Source organism: Meles meles, chromosome 5 (genome assembly GCF_922984935.1).
Source record: "Meles meles chromosome 5, mMelMel3.1 paternal haplotype, whole genome shotgun sequence".
In the NCBI taxonomy this organism is placed as follows: domain Eukaryota; kingdom Metazoa; phylum Chordata; class Mammalia; order Carnivora; family Mustelidae; genus Meles; species Meles meles.
In genome coordinates, this window is record NC_060070.1 from 121,386,859 (window position 1) to 121,401,065 (window position 14,207).

Here is a 14,207-nt window from a genome sequence, read left to right on the forward strand (position 1 = left end):
GAGAGAAGGGGTAGGGCAGGGGCTGACGACACCCCTCAAGGGGAAGAAGTGAACGTGAGCTCTTAACCCCATCTGTACCTAGGCTCTTCAGTGTGTGCTGAAGTACAGACAATAAAATGCACCCAGTTCTCCTGCAACACAGTTCTCCGGCAGTGCTGCAAGATGGGATGCACTCGGGTATCTACCAAGAGCCTGAGGTGAGGCCAGGCTGGTGGGCAAGGGCTCATATTCTGTCCCCTGCCCGTGTGCCACAGGAACCCCCACAGCCCTTGGGGAGCATAGGAAACAGCTTCCCTTCCTCACAGCCTAGAGTTCTATTAATTTATTTAAGGCAATTAACATATTAGTTCTTAGGCCAAAGGATTTGTAAAATGTTACACCAAGAGATAAAACAAGCAGTCCAAAACCAGCTACTCAAACACACCCAGGCCCTGTCATGCGGGCCAGCGACTGGTGTCAGCAGGCCTACTAGGAAGGGGCAGGTCCCAGGAACAAGACTCTTCGTCCTCAGAGCAGTCTCCCTGGGGCCGAGCCAGAGGGGTGGCCTGAACGATGAGGTCTTCGCGCTGTCCGCAGCAGATCTGAGGCCCAGGCATGGCTCTCTTTGAATAAGTTAAATGCCAGCACTAAAACCACTAGCAACGACAGCATTATGGCACCTCCCCGGGGCGCGGGCGGAGGCCAAAATGTAGTGCTTAGAACAAAGGGGACCCCACTCTTAATGACCCCCACAAGGAGGAACACAGGAATGTCAGTTACTGCTTTAAGGGACAAAGCGATTGTCTTTCAAGACGGCTTCTCTTCCTCTAAGGCATTAAGGTAAGCGGAGTCCCAGCAACATTCTGAGTTGTCTCTAATGGCTCTAGGCAGGACTGGCATCCCTATGGCTCCTCACACTGCACCAGCCAGAGCCTGGGATGACTCAGGGGTGTCCGGCAGAGTGCGACCTGGAGGCCAAGTGGGCCCCTGGCCTGGAGACGCTGGCAGACTGGCCAGGCCCCCTGACCCACGGGAAGGGGCAGCATTCCAGTCACCGCTATCTGTGATGACCATCCCCCATTGGGGCTTCCAGCGGCTCTCAGCGGCTCATGCAGTTCTGGACGTCCACGAAGCCCAGGCGTTGCCTGCGTTTCCGCTGCTCTGTCATCTAGGATTAAACGGGCCCACGCGTCCGGTCAGGGAGCCTGGCATTCCCTCCTCCCGTGGGCACCGGGGAGGGGCCAGTGCCCCCCCCCCCCACCAACCAGTGGGCCCAGCTGCTGTTCAGCGCTGGCAGCAGGCCAAGGCCCCCCCAGGGTGCACTGAGGATGTCAGCCCCAAACCCTTGTCCTCAATTAATGCATCACGAACCCCTGATGTGGTGCAGCTGGGGAACCACCCCACCTAAAAGAGGGGCTGCCTAACCTCATTTAGCCACTGCCAGATGGCGAGGAGGATGCTCTGGGCAAGAGGGGATCTTGACAAGTGGAAGGATGCCCTGACCTCCCTGATCACCGGTGAGCCCCTCAGACAGCCTCCCTAGCAGCTGCCAGGGGTGAGATGGGGAGTGAGGGGGAAAGACCTCTCACACCTCTACCAATCGTCCACTTGGCCCTGTCTTCCAGGGGCTCACAGATAGGAGCTGCCAACCTCAAGTCTGGCTTTCCATGGGGGAGAGAGTGTCTCCAAAACCTGTCTTCCACCCCAGACCCAAGAAGGAAAGGAAGGGGTGTAAAGGCCCCAGCACCCTCCCCCTCTCCCCCGTGGCAGACTGGGCTGTGACCCCCCCTCCCAGTGAGGCTCTGAAGCTGGGGACCCCAAGAGCGGGACTGGGTACACACCTGCTCCTTGAGCTCGTTGAGCTGGGCGGTGAGGTGGGACACGAGCTTCATGGTGGAGTTGAGCTTGTCCTGAAGGATCCGGATCTCATTCTGCTCCCCTTCCCCCTCGTTGCTCACTAGGGACATGGCCCTCATCCGGGGGAACCAGTCCAGGTTCTTGTTCTGAAAAAGGTCCCCCGCGGGATGAGCAAGCTGGGCCCAGCCTAGGAAAGCCTCGTTTAGAAAAGCAGTAAGGGAGGGGGAGCCTGCTGTCACACCCTGGACAAATTACTCTCCGGGGACTTGTCGGGAAAATCTGAACTGACTGGGGTTCTCTCTGACCCTCGGCAGGGCGTAGAGAGGCCAGTGCCCTGGGACAGGCTAACTTCCGTTCCACAGCCTCAAGTCTCACTGCTATCAGTACCATCTGTTTACTTCCTGACACCTCAGGAGAGGAGGAGGGGGGCCTCTGCACCAGACCCTGAAGCTCCTTCCTTCCACCCTGCCCCACCCCGCATGCTCCACACCCTAGAAGATTCAAGTCAGACACATGGTTCATGGAGCAAGGGGAGGGTCTGCCAAGGACAGCTGGCATCTGACGTGTCTGAGAGGCAAGGCCACATTTCCTGGGACGGGGGAGGAGTGGAAGGGGGTCACCAGGTGTCTGGCTCCTTGTCACAAGCTGGGAGTTCTCAGACCATCAGATAAACCTGTACTCAAAGATCAGTTCAAATTATAGACTTTAAAAATCAGTAGAACTCCCCCATTTCTCTCTGACTAAATAGGTCTTTCCTTTTAGCCTGCAATTTATCCATTGTGCGGTGATTAGAAGCTGCACTACATCTGATGGAATGGACGGTCTTCCTTTTCCCGAAACACTACAAGACCTTTTTTTAATTATTATTATTTTTCACTGCCGTCACTGCCTCCCTCACTACAGAAATTGGACAGATTATCTCTGATTCCTCTTAGATCTGATAGTTGCAAGTTATCCCAGCCTCCCTCTCAGCCTAGACCATCCAAAGCTTTTGGGAAGCTGCCATTCCTCTCACCGAGCTGGAAAAGGCCCCTTGAGAACATCCGCAGAGCAGCAGCCAGGTGCAATCCCCTGAGTCCTCAGTATCGGGCACCCACGGGCCTGGGGAACCCCGTGCACGTCCTTTGGGGCTGACAGGTTTGCTGTGGGCTTTTCCCGGACAACTGAGCCTTCGCAGGAGAGCTCAGAGGCCTCTCCGGCCTTCCCACAAGTGTTCCCAGCTGTCCCACCCCAGTGGCCATGGTTGCTCGTCCCCGGGGCCACACCTTGATCATCTGGGCCACGTAGCTCTCTGGCCCCGTGTAGTCTGTCTTGTTTTTCACACGGACTAGCACGATGAAGTACAGGTAGTTCCACATGTTGTGTTCGAACTTGATGTGCTCCTCAAAGGACACCGTCTTGTTATCAAATTTGTCTCTCTCCAGCCCTGAGGGTGCCAAGGGTGAGGATGAGACCGTCAGCCTCCCACAACCACCACGGGGGCCCTCCGGTCAAGCAGATACCGCCTCTGCGTGCGGTGGGGGGCATCTGGTCTCAGGCTAATGGGTCTGGTAAACACGTGTGACAGCCCACCCCGGCCTATGCAGATCATTTCTATTTAAGGCTCCAGCCACTTAGCCGCGGAGAGCCCCCACCCCCAGCCCCGCCGCCACAACTGCAGCCCTCCGCAGGCCGAGGACTGAGGCAGCCAGCATTCCGAGCCCAGGGGGAGGAAACAGGGATAGCTGAGAAGGAATCTTGTCCCACAGGTGCCACCGGCTCCTCAAACCACGAGTGGGAAAAGCTCTGGACAGAGACCAGAGAGGTTCGGGTTCCTCTGTACACTGAGAAGGTTCGAAGGAATGGTTTCTGAGGCTCTTTCCCACTCCCTTCTATTACCCCAAGCTCAGGCAGGGTCCTGTTCTCCCCAGGAATAGGAGGAGCAAACCGCCATCAAGCTGTCAGCCCCCCGGGGACCACGGGAACCGGGGAATGGCCCAACTGAGGCCACCCCAGCCCCGCCTCGGTCCCCCGAGGGGCAGGAGCCAGGCCTCACCACAGATGAAGCACGTGGTCTTGAGAATCTCTTCCTTCTTCTGCTTCTCGCTGCGCAGGTCAGCGAAGGTGTCGATGATCACTCCGAAGATGAGGTTCAGCACGATGATGATGACGATGAAGAAGAACAGGAGGTCGTAGACCACTCGGGCTGGGAAGAGAGACTCCTGCAGGGGGGAGGCAGGGAGGCTGGGCCCAGTTCATCAGGGAGGCCAGACTCAGGCAGGGAGGGGTCAGGGCCAGGATGGAGGGGAATGAAGGCCCCCGGCTCCTACAGCCCTAAAGGCAGCAACGCTGACCCAGCCTCACTCCCACATCCTCAGCACTGCAGCCGCAGGCCTGGACTGTGGGTCAGGAAAGAGAGGACACAGGATACCAGCTAGGCCTGAGCCCTGTGGACAGAGCTTGGCGTGGGGCACTAAGGCTGCAGGTGGAGGCTTGTCTCTGCCCCCGATTTTTGCATGGGGGCAGAACCAGCTCTCAACTCCTCTGCCCTGCCCTGGGGATGCCTGGCCTCACACATTCTAGAACTTTCGCCAGGAAGCGGCTTCTCGCCCCCACGTGACTGGGGCAGACCGGCTACTGGTAATGCCTGGCTGCCTGAGTCAAACCCTGAGGCCTCCTCCGGGAGCCGACTCAGCTTCCCCGCCCTGCCCACCCCCCCTGTGGGTGAGGCTCTGCCTCACAGATGAAGCCAGTGTAGCCGGGGATCCGCCCGACATCTGACTCACGCCTTCCCTAGCCTGGGCAAAGCTTGGTTGCCAAGGTCTCTCCTGAGAGCAACCATGGTGAGCTGGTGGGATGTGGGAGCAGAGCGGGGGACTTCTCAACAGCCACGTGACTGCGCGCTGACTGGTGGGAGAGCAGGGAAAGTGGACGCCTGATGGGGGCTTGAGACACGGAAGACTGGGTGGGGGCGAGGACCAAGCTGCTCTGCCAGGCCATGACCTGACAGCAGGACCTCACAGGGGCTGACTGGGCCAGGGCTTGGGCCTCGTGGATCTGGGAGCAGGGCAGGGGATGCTCACGTCTTTGGAGGGCTTGCGGAGGATGTCACCCACGCCGCCACCATTGCGCAGCCCATGGTTCATGACAGTGACGATGCACATCAGCAAAGTGTCACAGGCCCGCTCCGTGCTCTCCAGCTCTCCGTTCCCTACAAGCGGAGCGTGTGCTCAGACCCAGGCCGAGCCCCCTGCCTCTGTGTCCCCTCCCCCAGGCTCCCGAAACACACCGCCATCACCTTCCAGGACCTCAGGCACTGAGACCCCCGAGACACAGTTCAGCTTGTCCCCACTGCACGTGCCCATGAATGTGGCGGCTCCATGTGGCATCCCCAGGGGGCTGGCTAGAAAGAACGCAGAGGAGGTCACCAGGATGAGGACACAGCAGGCCTTACCATTCCCCTGATTGTGTCCCCAGCATCACACCCTCCGTGAACCCTTCCATCCTGTGAGCTCCCAACTCTGCCAGGCAACAAGGGAAGGGTCTTCGTGCCCTTGCCTCCACTGGGCTGTGCACGAAGGACAGAAAAGGGGGGGTCTGCACCCCTGAGCCTGGCACATAGGCAGTCCCAGCAAATACCGAATTGAACATGAACACCAGGGTCTGTAAGCAAGAGGCTCCCAAGGGAGCCAAAGCTCAAGGCTCTCCCACCAGTCTGTGCCAGGCAAGAGGGAGGCAGATTGGTGTGAGCTAGACCTCCCTGGAACCCAAGAGGAGAAACTGAGGCATGGAGCCTGGTGGAGAAGCACTCCCAGGGCCTGGGCCTGACATAGGTCATTCGTGGACCCCCTCCTCAGCCCCCACCCCCGCCGAGGAGAGGAGCCGTCAGACCTCCAGAGTGATTCCCCGGCAGCCGGTCGACCTCGAGGATGAAGTCGTCCTTGAGGAAGAGGAAGCCAACGATGGAGAAGAGGTAGACGAGAATGAGGGCTAGTAGGGCGGTCAGCAGGATGGAGCGGCCATTGCGAGTCACGCTCTTGATGACGTTGAACAGCGTCTCCTCACGGTAGATGAGGTCAAAGAGCTGCCAGGCAGGGACAGGGCCATGGGACCGCTGGATCCCAGGGCTGCCCTGCTCCCACTGGTTTCCCACGAGCTCTCCAGAAGCTTGAGGGGAGCCCCGATCACCCCCACACCCCTGCCAGCCCCCGCCCCCAGCAGACTCACCAGGATACTGTAGAAGAGCTCGTGGACAAAGAGGCCCAGGACACTAGTCAGGATGTAGCCCACATGGTAGAGGAACTCCATGTCCATGACCATGGCCTTATAGCCCCGGATGAAGGTGCCGCGGTTGCCCACGAAGCTCACCACAAAGACAATCTTGTTGGTCAGCTGGGGACATGGATGGGGCGGGGGGATCAGTGTCCCACCACCCACCCCGAATCTCCACTCCCTGCTGATGGTCCCGCCCAGTGCCCAGCTCTGAGGCTGGCCCTTCCGTGGAGCAGATCTGAGCTGGTCCTGCTCAGCCTGGCGGGCCCGGCATTAATGAAAATGCTTCCAGAAATGTATCTGGGCTCCTGGGATAGGTCAGGGGAGAAGTCCCTGGGGTCCATGGCTCCAGGAAAAAAGTGAGATACAGGTAATGGACGATGGAGTTGGACAGACCAACCTTGGCCCTGACGGTGACTTGGTAAGTTAGGGAAAGGTGCCTGCCCCCCACCCCCTGCCAACCCACCTTGCTCCAGGTACGCTTTATTTCCAGCTGCCAGGAACTGTCATCACATTACAAATCTTTGATGTCTACTGTGTGAACAGTGCCTCTGCGCAGCGCCCCACTAACCCCATGTACACAGCAGCCCTGGAGCTGGGGCCCCACAGTGACTCCTGGCTGGCTCAGAGTGCCAGTTGCCCCAGTTGATCATGGGTGATGGAGGAGGCACAGAACAGCCCTACCCATGGGTCTTTAACAAACTTGGCCCCATTCACAGGGATGGGGTTGGGGGGGAGGGCAGAGCAGTGGCTGTGGGGAGGCAGACAGCCAACATGAGGTCCTACCACCCCGTGAGCGCAGGGGTGGGGTGGGGTGGGGGCTCCCTCCAGCACTCACATTGAGGGCACCCAGGATGTTGAGTGTGGGCCCAATGCCCAGGTAGTAGATGGAGCGCAGGATGAGTGCCACAATGAGGGGGCGGACGCTGTAGCGCTTGGTGAACAGAGCCGCGATGGAGAAACAGATGAGGATCCAGAACAGCAATGAGATGAGTGGGGAGCCCAGCACGCCTGCGGGCCGGGGTGCAGGGATGAGCCCTGGGCAGGGAAGCCCAGCACAGCCCCAGCCCCAACACACCCCAAGAAGTCACCTCCTCCGCCTTCCCTCTAACATTCTTGGTCACCTGGTTTTAGGCCCCCCTCCCATCACACCTGCCCATCCAGGCTTAAGGCAGGGGGTCCTGTTCAGCTGCTGCTACCCTGTCTGACCTCTGGCTCATGTTTGTGCGTTGGAGAGACGGCAAGAGACATGCACTATCTCCAGAGGTTAAGGAAGCTGTCCATCCACGGGACCATGACTGTGTCTCCCACAGGTGCAGAGCCCAAAGGGCAGTGCAGGGTGATTTTCCCCACTCTGCATCTGGTCCCCGCAGAGCCTGGCCGGCGCCGAGGCTCTCTGTGCCGGCCAGGCTCTGCCCAAGCCCGGGGGGCGGGGGCATGGTGGGCTCTGAGGCCTCAGTCTGCCACCCTTGGGTCCCCACCTGTGGATGCGCCCTCCATGTAGGGGTAGAAGAAGGCGATGATGATGTTGATAAACACCGCCAGGTTGAAGGAAATGCTGCCCCACAGGGTCATGCGGCGGGAGAACCAGTAGATCAGTGGCATGCCTGGGGGAGGAGGGGGGCGGCAGGCTGGCGTGAGGGGTTTCTCACCTTCATATTGTTCTCTCACCCCACAGGGGCCCCTAGGTGCCAGCACAAGCTCCAGGTCCCACCTGAGCAGCCATGACCAGAGCCCTCCTAGTGGTGGGGCGAAGTGCAGCAAGGAGCAGCAGGCTGGGGGGCGGGGGGGCTCAAGGGGGCAGCACTAAGCAGCTCCAGCCCTGCCTCCCTATCCCACCCCGCCTGGTTCTCACTGCGGAGCTTGCGCTGCCATTCCATTTCGTTGTGCAGGAAGGAGGACTGGTCGAAGAAATCGCTCACTTTGCTGCCCTGCTCATCCTGCTCGGTGGTGGTGAAGAGCCGATGCTTGGTCTCCTCTGTCAGGAATTGGCAGATGCCGGGCACCGGGAACACGATCTGCTCCATGCTGCGGTCCTGCCTCACGATCTGGGCACGGACAGGCACCGGGTTACACCTAGGCCACTGCCACCAAGGGCCAGGGTCACGGCCCTCACCCACAGTGCCCCTACTGCCATCTGGCCCTACCTCTATCTGGGACGTGTGGTTCTCGTAGTAGGCCAGGGGGTCCTCCTCCTCCTCCTGGGCAGGCGCTGAGGACTTGAGCATCTGGGACAGCTGCTTGTTGTTGAGGCTGAGCTGGGAGTAGAGTGGCCACTGAGGTCAGGCCCCACAATTTCCCACTGCTAGGCCTGCCACCAGCCCTACCTGCTCGAGGGTTCCCCACCCAGACCAGACGCAGCCCAGCCCAACTAGGATGCAACCCCAAATTAAGAAGGGGGTAGTGGGAGAGCAATGTCCAGACAATAAGAAGGACTTAAACCGTCCTCCGCTGTCCTGCTCTAGCCTTCCAGAACCGCCCCAGAGCTTCGCAGCCCGGGGCCACCAGTGTGGCTCTTCCCGCCCTGAGCCCAGCCCTCCACCCCCCCAATTCCAGCTCTTTACTCAGGTTCAGGCCACGCCCCCGGCCGCGCCCCGCCCAGAGCTCCGGGCCCCGCCCCCAGGCTCATCCCGATTCCCACGGGCCATCAGATCTCCGCTCTGCCCTCTTTCCCACCCTCCCTCCCTAGCCTTGCCCCCAAATACCAGCTCATCGAAACTCTCGCCCCGCCCCGCCCCGCCCCGCCCCTAGATCTAAGCCCGTCCCGCACCCAGCCTCGTCCCGGGGCCCCCACCATGGAAGAGATGCCCTCGGCCTCTTCCTCCTGGATGCGCTTCACCGGCTTCAGCAGGTGCTGCAGCTGCTTATTGTGCCTGGAGAGCTGCGTGAGAGGGCGGTGCGGAGTCACGGGGCGTGGTCACGGGGGCGGGGCATCCGGGGGCGGGGCCACGGGGCGGGGCTGGTACCTGCAGCGCCAGGATGTAGATGTTGTGGCCCACTTCCCGTGGGCTCACCTCTGAGTTCTCCCGCTCCTCCTCCTGCAGGTAGGCTTTCTTGATGACGTCCACCTGGCGGGGCACTGCCTGTCTGAACGCCGTTTTCCGGGGGCGTAGGGAATGCCCCAATCCCCATCCCCTCCACACCCCATCCATTCACTCCTTCCCAACCTGACCCCGGCCCAGCCTCACCAGCTCTTGGGGCCGCAGGCTGATGAGGATTCGCTCTGCGTTTTCGCTGTCGTGCCGGCTCTCCATCAGAGCCAAGAGCAGCTTGGACGCATTGTCCTGCGGGGAGGTGGGGAAGGGAGACAGGTCACAGTCTGAGGGCCCCCACCATGCCTCCCAACAACCCCTTCTACTCCACAACTGTCTCTCCCGGCCCGGAAGATACACCAGGGCCTTCCCATTCCCCACTATCCCCCAGGGCTCGCTGAGAAGCGTCCTGCAAATCCAGACCCCCCCCCACCCCCCCACTGCCTTCACCCCCAGCCCACAGTGGGCACACACAATCCCCCAGAGAGCAGACACACACACAGGAGGCCCTGGGGGAAACCCAGAATTCACTTGCTCCTGGAGCGCATGTGCAGCACATTTGCTCACACACTCATCTGTGTGTGCGTATTAAACCCCCACCACGCCCCAGGACACATGCTCGGCACACACATAGCCTGCGCACATGCACACCCTTCGCACGTGCATGCCCGTGGGCTGCCATGGGCCCCACCTTGAGCTGCAGTACCAGGTCCATACGGTACTTGCACAGGGGACTGATGTCATTGAGAATCAGTGCCGTGATGATGTCGATGCCATTGGACTCGTGCGTCACGATGCAAGTCTGGCAGGGGGTAGTGGCGGGGGACATGGGGACCGGGCCCTTCAGACCTCTGGTGGCTCCCAATGCCCCTGGCTCTCCCCTGCCCGGCCTGCTCCCTGCACCCACGTGTCCATGCTCCCTGTCGGCCATGGGCACCGCTGTGACCGCTCACCTGGTTCTCGTGGCAGGGGCCCTGGCAGTACTCGGTGAGGGTCTCCAGGGTCTGGATGACAAGGCCCACGTTGTCCTCATTAATGTAAAGGCCCAGCAGCCCCAGGCCACCGGTGGTGCTACCGCACATGATGTCCAGAAACTGGAGCGTCTCGCACACCAGGTTGTAGTTGGTCTTGTTGTTCTGAGAGCGCAGGAAGTTCTGCAGGGCACAGGAGGGCGGGCATGGCAAGGCTCTCATGGGGGCCAGAGGCCAGGCCTGGGGGCCCCTGCCCTGTGTAGGCACAGAGCAGCAGCCTGTGGGCAGGCGGCAAGGGTGGGGGTCCACGCACTGGCCAGGGGGGCAGGGGCGGGGCCGGCACACACCTGCAGGTCCCGGTTGTGATTCTCACACAGCAGCTGCAGGAAGCGCAGGATGGGCTGCATGATGAGCACCGACGTGCCCATCTCATTGCTCTGTACGCGCTCGCCCACCTCGTGGCCCCGGCGCAGGCTGGGGCCCAGCGAATAGCGGGACGGGGAGCCTGGCATCGAGAAGGAAGCTACGCGGCCTGCAGGGGGAGGCCTGCTGAGGCTTGGGGCTGCCGGAAGGGACCAGACCCTCACCCTCACCCTGCACCCTCTGACCCAGGCCCGGCACTCCCATCCTCTATGGCCATGACCTCTGACCTTTGGTGGTGGGGTCTGCTGGCTCCCGGTCCTCCCGTGGCTGGCTGCCCAGGTCGTTCATGTTGACAGCCACTGTGGACTTAGTCTCCTGCTGGGCCCGCTTCATGCGGTCGTGCAACACTTTGAAGAAGCGCTCTGACTTCTTGTCACTTGTCATCAGGTTGTAGAAGGATTTCTGGGTGGGGAGGGGAGTGGCGGACAGCCTCAGCACAGGGCCTGGTGCTAAGAAGCCCTCGGTGAGTCCCTGGAGGGCTCTCTCCCATGGCTCAGGGACAATGGGCTGCAGACAGGTCCCTGGACTTGCCCTGGGACTATGGCTGGGGCAGGAGTGGTCAGAACTGTCAGAGGCGGAGGGGAAGGGTCCGTAACTGCCGTCACTGTGATGCGAGCGGCCTGCACTAGTGTCCTCACACCATCTACATCTGTTCTTACTCCTCCGTCTGCTCCCCACACAGCCACAGAGGTGTCCCTTGGAAGTCTAAATCTCATCCCTCCTCTGCCCGACAGCCTGCAGTGGCCCCATCTCACCCACAGGAGAAGCCCTGCCTCCCAGCACCCATGAGGCCATCTGAAGGCCTGCCATCTCTCTTGGCACCAGTTGCCTGCTCTGCCTGGTGCAGCCCGCCCCTCCTGTCCGCAGGCTTACCTCGGGGCTCTTGCTGCACTGGCCCCTCTTCAGGGGCCTTCCCGCATCCCTGCCCTGGCACCCCCAGGCCCCTCGCTGGCCTTAGCACTGTCCAACACACTTTCCACACCAGGTAGGGGTTACAGTCATGGGCTGTTATACCACTAGGCTATAGGACCAATTCAGAGGATATGTGGATTTTGTCTTTTCCATTCACGGCTAAAACCTTAGTGCCTAGGCACATGGAAAACACTAAGTGCAGACTTATTAAAACAGGGCATGAGGGGGGTGCCTGGGTGGCTCAGTGGGTTAAGCCTCTGCCTTTGGCTCAGGTCATGATCTCAGGGTCCTGGGATTGAGCTCCGCATCGGGCTGTCTGCTCAGCAGGGAGCCTGCTTCCACCTCTCTCTCTGCCTGCCTCTCAGCCTACTTGTGATCTCTATCTGTCAAATCTTAAAACAAACAAACAAACAAAAAAACAGGGCATGAGGAGTGCCTGGGTGGCTCAGTCGGCTAATCATCCAACTCTTGGTTTCGGTATTTCAGCTCAGGTCATGATCTCAGGGTCGTGAGTTCAAGCCTTGGATCTGGTCCTGCACCTAGTACAGAGTCAGCTTAAGACCCTTTTTCCTTCTCCCTCCGCCTCTCCCAGACTCTCTCACTCTCAAATAAATAAATCTTAAAAGAATAACAGAAACACAGGTCATGAATGAAAGAATGGGGATAAGGCAATCACAGGGGACTTTTCAGAGGAAGCAGTCCTTCGACTGGGCACCAAAGGCTGAGGAGGATGGGGGAGAGGAGGGAAGGAAGCCTGAACAGAGACCAAGAGGCAGGAATGATAGACGTGGTGTGGGCAGCATGGTGGGGAGTCAGGCTCAGGCCTGGCTTGAGCAGAATAGTCTGCGTGGGCAGAAAGAAGCCACATGACACGGGGGAAGGTAGACATGCCCACACGTAGCCGGACTCATGCAGGCCACCAGCACCTGGCCCGGCAGCCTCAGCAACGTGCCGCCCCATACCTTCTCCCAAGCACAAGGCACCCCCCCAGAGGAGGTGAGCCCTCAGCACCCCCAGCCCCTCCACACCTGGATCTCGGTGTTGCCGCCGTCCAGGAGGCGGATGGCCAGGCCGATGCTCTCCTGGAAGATCTTCTCATTCTTGGTGCTGGTGATCAGGTCGCATACCAGTTTGGTGGCCCCCTCCTTGTCCAGCCGGCACTGAGTGGCCGCAATGGCTGACCAGTCTTGGTCCAGGCCTGGAGTTGGGGAACCCACATTGAAGGGAGCCGGGGGCAGGGGAGGCAGGCGAACAGAAGGGTGGGCCCAAGGCCTAGGCACATGGGCCACAGAGAGCCACAGTGGCGGCAGGGAAATGATACTGACCAGCGCCCACGGGGTCTGGAAGGTCCCCCCGCGAGCTGGACTTCCGGTTCTGGAGGTAGTTCTGTAGCAGCATCTTGCGTAGCTGGTTGCCCTGCGGGGGAAGGAGCGAGGCCCCATGGTGGCATCGTTCACCATCAGACCGAACATGGGCCAGCCCGCACTGGCCCCGAGTCCCTGGCCCTCGCGGGCCAGTCTCACAGGGCGTCCGGCTCGCCCCAGGCACTCACCCGGTCCCCGTACTTGGTCTTCTTGAGCAGCATCTGCTGCAGGGTCCGCAGCACCTTGACACACAGCTTCTCCTCTGACTCCATGAGGTCCTTGGTGTGCTGGATCAGCCTGGCCCGTGAGGGAAGAGGGAACGCTGGGGCCAGCCATGGCCACCTCCTTCCAGCCACCTACCCTGCCCCAGCTCCCTGCCCTGTGGGTTGTCCGGTCCTGCCCTGCCCCCAACAGCCTCGCCCCGGCCACCACCCCCTGCCCAGGCCTGGTGTCCGGCTCACTTGGACAGGAAACCCCCACTCTCGCAGCGCTGGTAGGCCTCACTGCCCTCCAGGAAGAGCAGCTCGGGCCAGTGCAGGACGTCCACCAGCACCGACAGCTCAGCCTGTACCAGGGGCCTCAGCCGCTCCTCCAGGGCTGTGATAATGTCCTGGGGTAGGCATAGCAAAGTCACTACAGGGCCAGATGCGGGCTGCCCGGGCCCAAAAGATGAGTGGGGCTAGACTGCCCTTCGGCCCGCCCCAACTCCAAATGGCCCTGTGGATTTCTCCGAGCCTGTTGAGGGGCCCTGCACCCACAGAACCACCCTGAATCATGCAGGTCGTCTGCCTGCTCAGAGCACCTGGCGGGTAGCCACAAGCCAGGGCTTCTCTCCCAGCCCCTCTCTAGCTGTGTGACCTGGGGCAAGCTCCGCTCCCTCTCTGGACCTCGGTCTCCTGCCACGTGGGGATAATGAGCCACGGCATCACTCTCAGAAGTGTGTAGATAGTGGCCAAGAGTGTGTCACATAAACAGGAACGTGCTCTCAGGACTGAGAGGTGTTCTGATCCCTTTCATGAGCACTGACCCTGCTAGCAGAAGCCTGGGTTCTCCTGGCTTCCCCTGGAATGAGGTTTTTCGGTCCCCTCCCCAGGGCCTGCCCTAAGCAGGAGCCTCTCTCCCGGGGAGTCCAGGCAGCACGGGGAGGCGGGCTTCCCTGACGTGGCAGACGCCGGGCAGCCCCACACCCACCTGCAGCTTCTCGATGATGTTCTTGTAGTCCCACTGGTTGGCAGTGGGCGTGACACGGGGGAAGGCCCGTGTGGTCGCCTTATAGTTGGAGGCATTGCGCTGGGCAGCGGCTATACAGCTGGTCCCACTACTGAGCAGCGAGCTGATATGTGCATCCAGGTCCATGGGCAGTGAGATGGCCCGGCCTTTAGCTGGAGGGGAGAGACAACAGGGTGCTCGAGGGCAGG

The 14,207-nt window shown here is 60.6% G+C and overlaps 1 protein-coding gene across 4 annotated transcripts in view; it reads right to left on the minus strand.

Annotated features, from left to right (window-relative positions):
* Positions 1 to 307: 307 nt before the first annotated feature.
* The window catches only part of ITPR3 (inositol 1,4,5-trisphosphate receptor type 3), a 66,067-nt gene continuing 52,167 nt past the window's right edge, over positions 308 to 14,207 (minus strand). For 3 of the 4 annotated variants that reach the window (XM_046004190.1, XM_046004189.1, XM_046004192.1), the window contains 24 exons: positions 13,981 to 14,171; positions 13,251 to 13,399; positions 12,978 to 13,086; positions 12,751 to 12,841; positions 12,454 to 12,623; positions 10,741 to 10,915; positions 10,438 to 10,622; positions 10,073 to 10,273; positions 9,811 to 9,921; positions 9,276 to 9,371; positions 9,054 to 9,155; positions 8,882 to 8,968; positions 8,235 to 8,345; positions 7,943 to 8,135; positions 7,569 to 7,694; positions 6,926 to 7,098; positions 6,043 to 6,207; positions 5,707 to 5,899; positions 5,105 to 5,218; positions 4,899 to 5,026; positions 3,872 to 4,037; positions 3,102 to 3,262; positions 1,821 to 1,982; positions 308 to 1,147 (listed from right to left, as the gene is read on the minus strand). In XM_046004190.1, coding sequence (XP_045860146.1) covers positions 1,079 to 1,147; positions 1,821 to 1,982; positions 3,102 to 3,262; positions 3,872 to 4,037; positions 4,899 to 5,026; positions 5,105 to 5,218; positions 5,707 to 5,899; positions 6,043 to 6,207; positions 6,926 to 7,098; positions 7,569 to 7,694; positions 7,943 to 8,135; positions 8,235 to 8,345; positions 8,882 to 8,968; positions 9,054 to 9,155; positions 9,276 to 9,371; positions 9,811 to 9,921; positions 10,073 to 10,273; positions 10,438 to 10,622; positions 10,741 to 10,915; positions 12,454 to 12,623; positions 12,751 to 12,841; positions 12,978 to 13,086; positions 13,251 to 13,399; positions 13,981 to 14,171 — 3,428 coding nt within the window. In that variant the 3' untranslated portion in view covers positions 308 to 1,078. The remainder of the gene's footprint in view (positions 1,148 to 1,820; positions 1,983 to 3,101; positions 3,263 to 3,871; positions 4,038 to 4,898; positions 5,027 to 5,104; positions 5,219 to 5,706; positions 5,900 to 6,042; positions 6,208 to 6,925; positions 7,099 to 7,568; positions 7,695 to 7,942; positions 8,136 to 8,234; positions 8,346 to 8,881; positions 8,969 to 9,053; positions 9,156 to 9,275; positions 9,372 to 9,810; positions 9,922 to 10,072; positions 10,274 to 10,437; positions 10,623 to 10,740; positions 10,916 to 12,453; positions 12,624 to 12,750; positions 12,842 to 12,977; positions 13,087 to 13,250; positions 13,400 to 13,980; positions 14,172 to 14,207) is intronic. The other variant, XM_046004188.1, reaches the window with a different exon arrangement.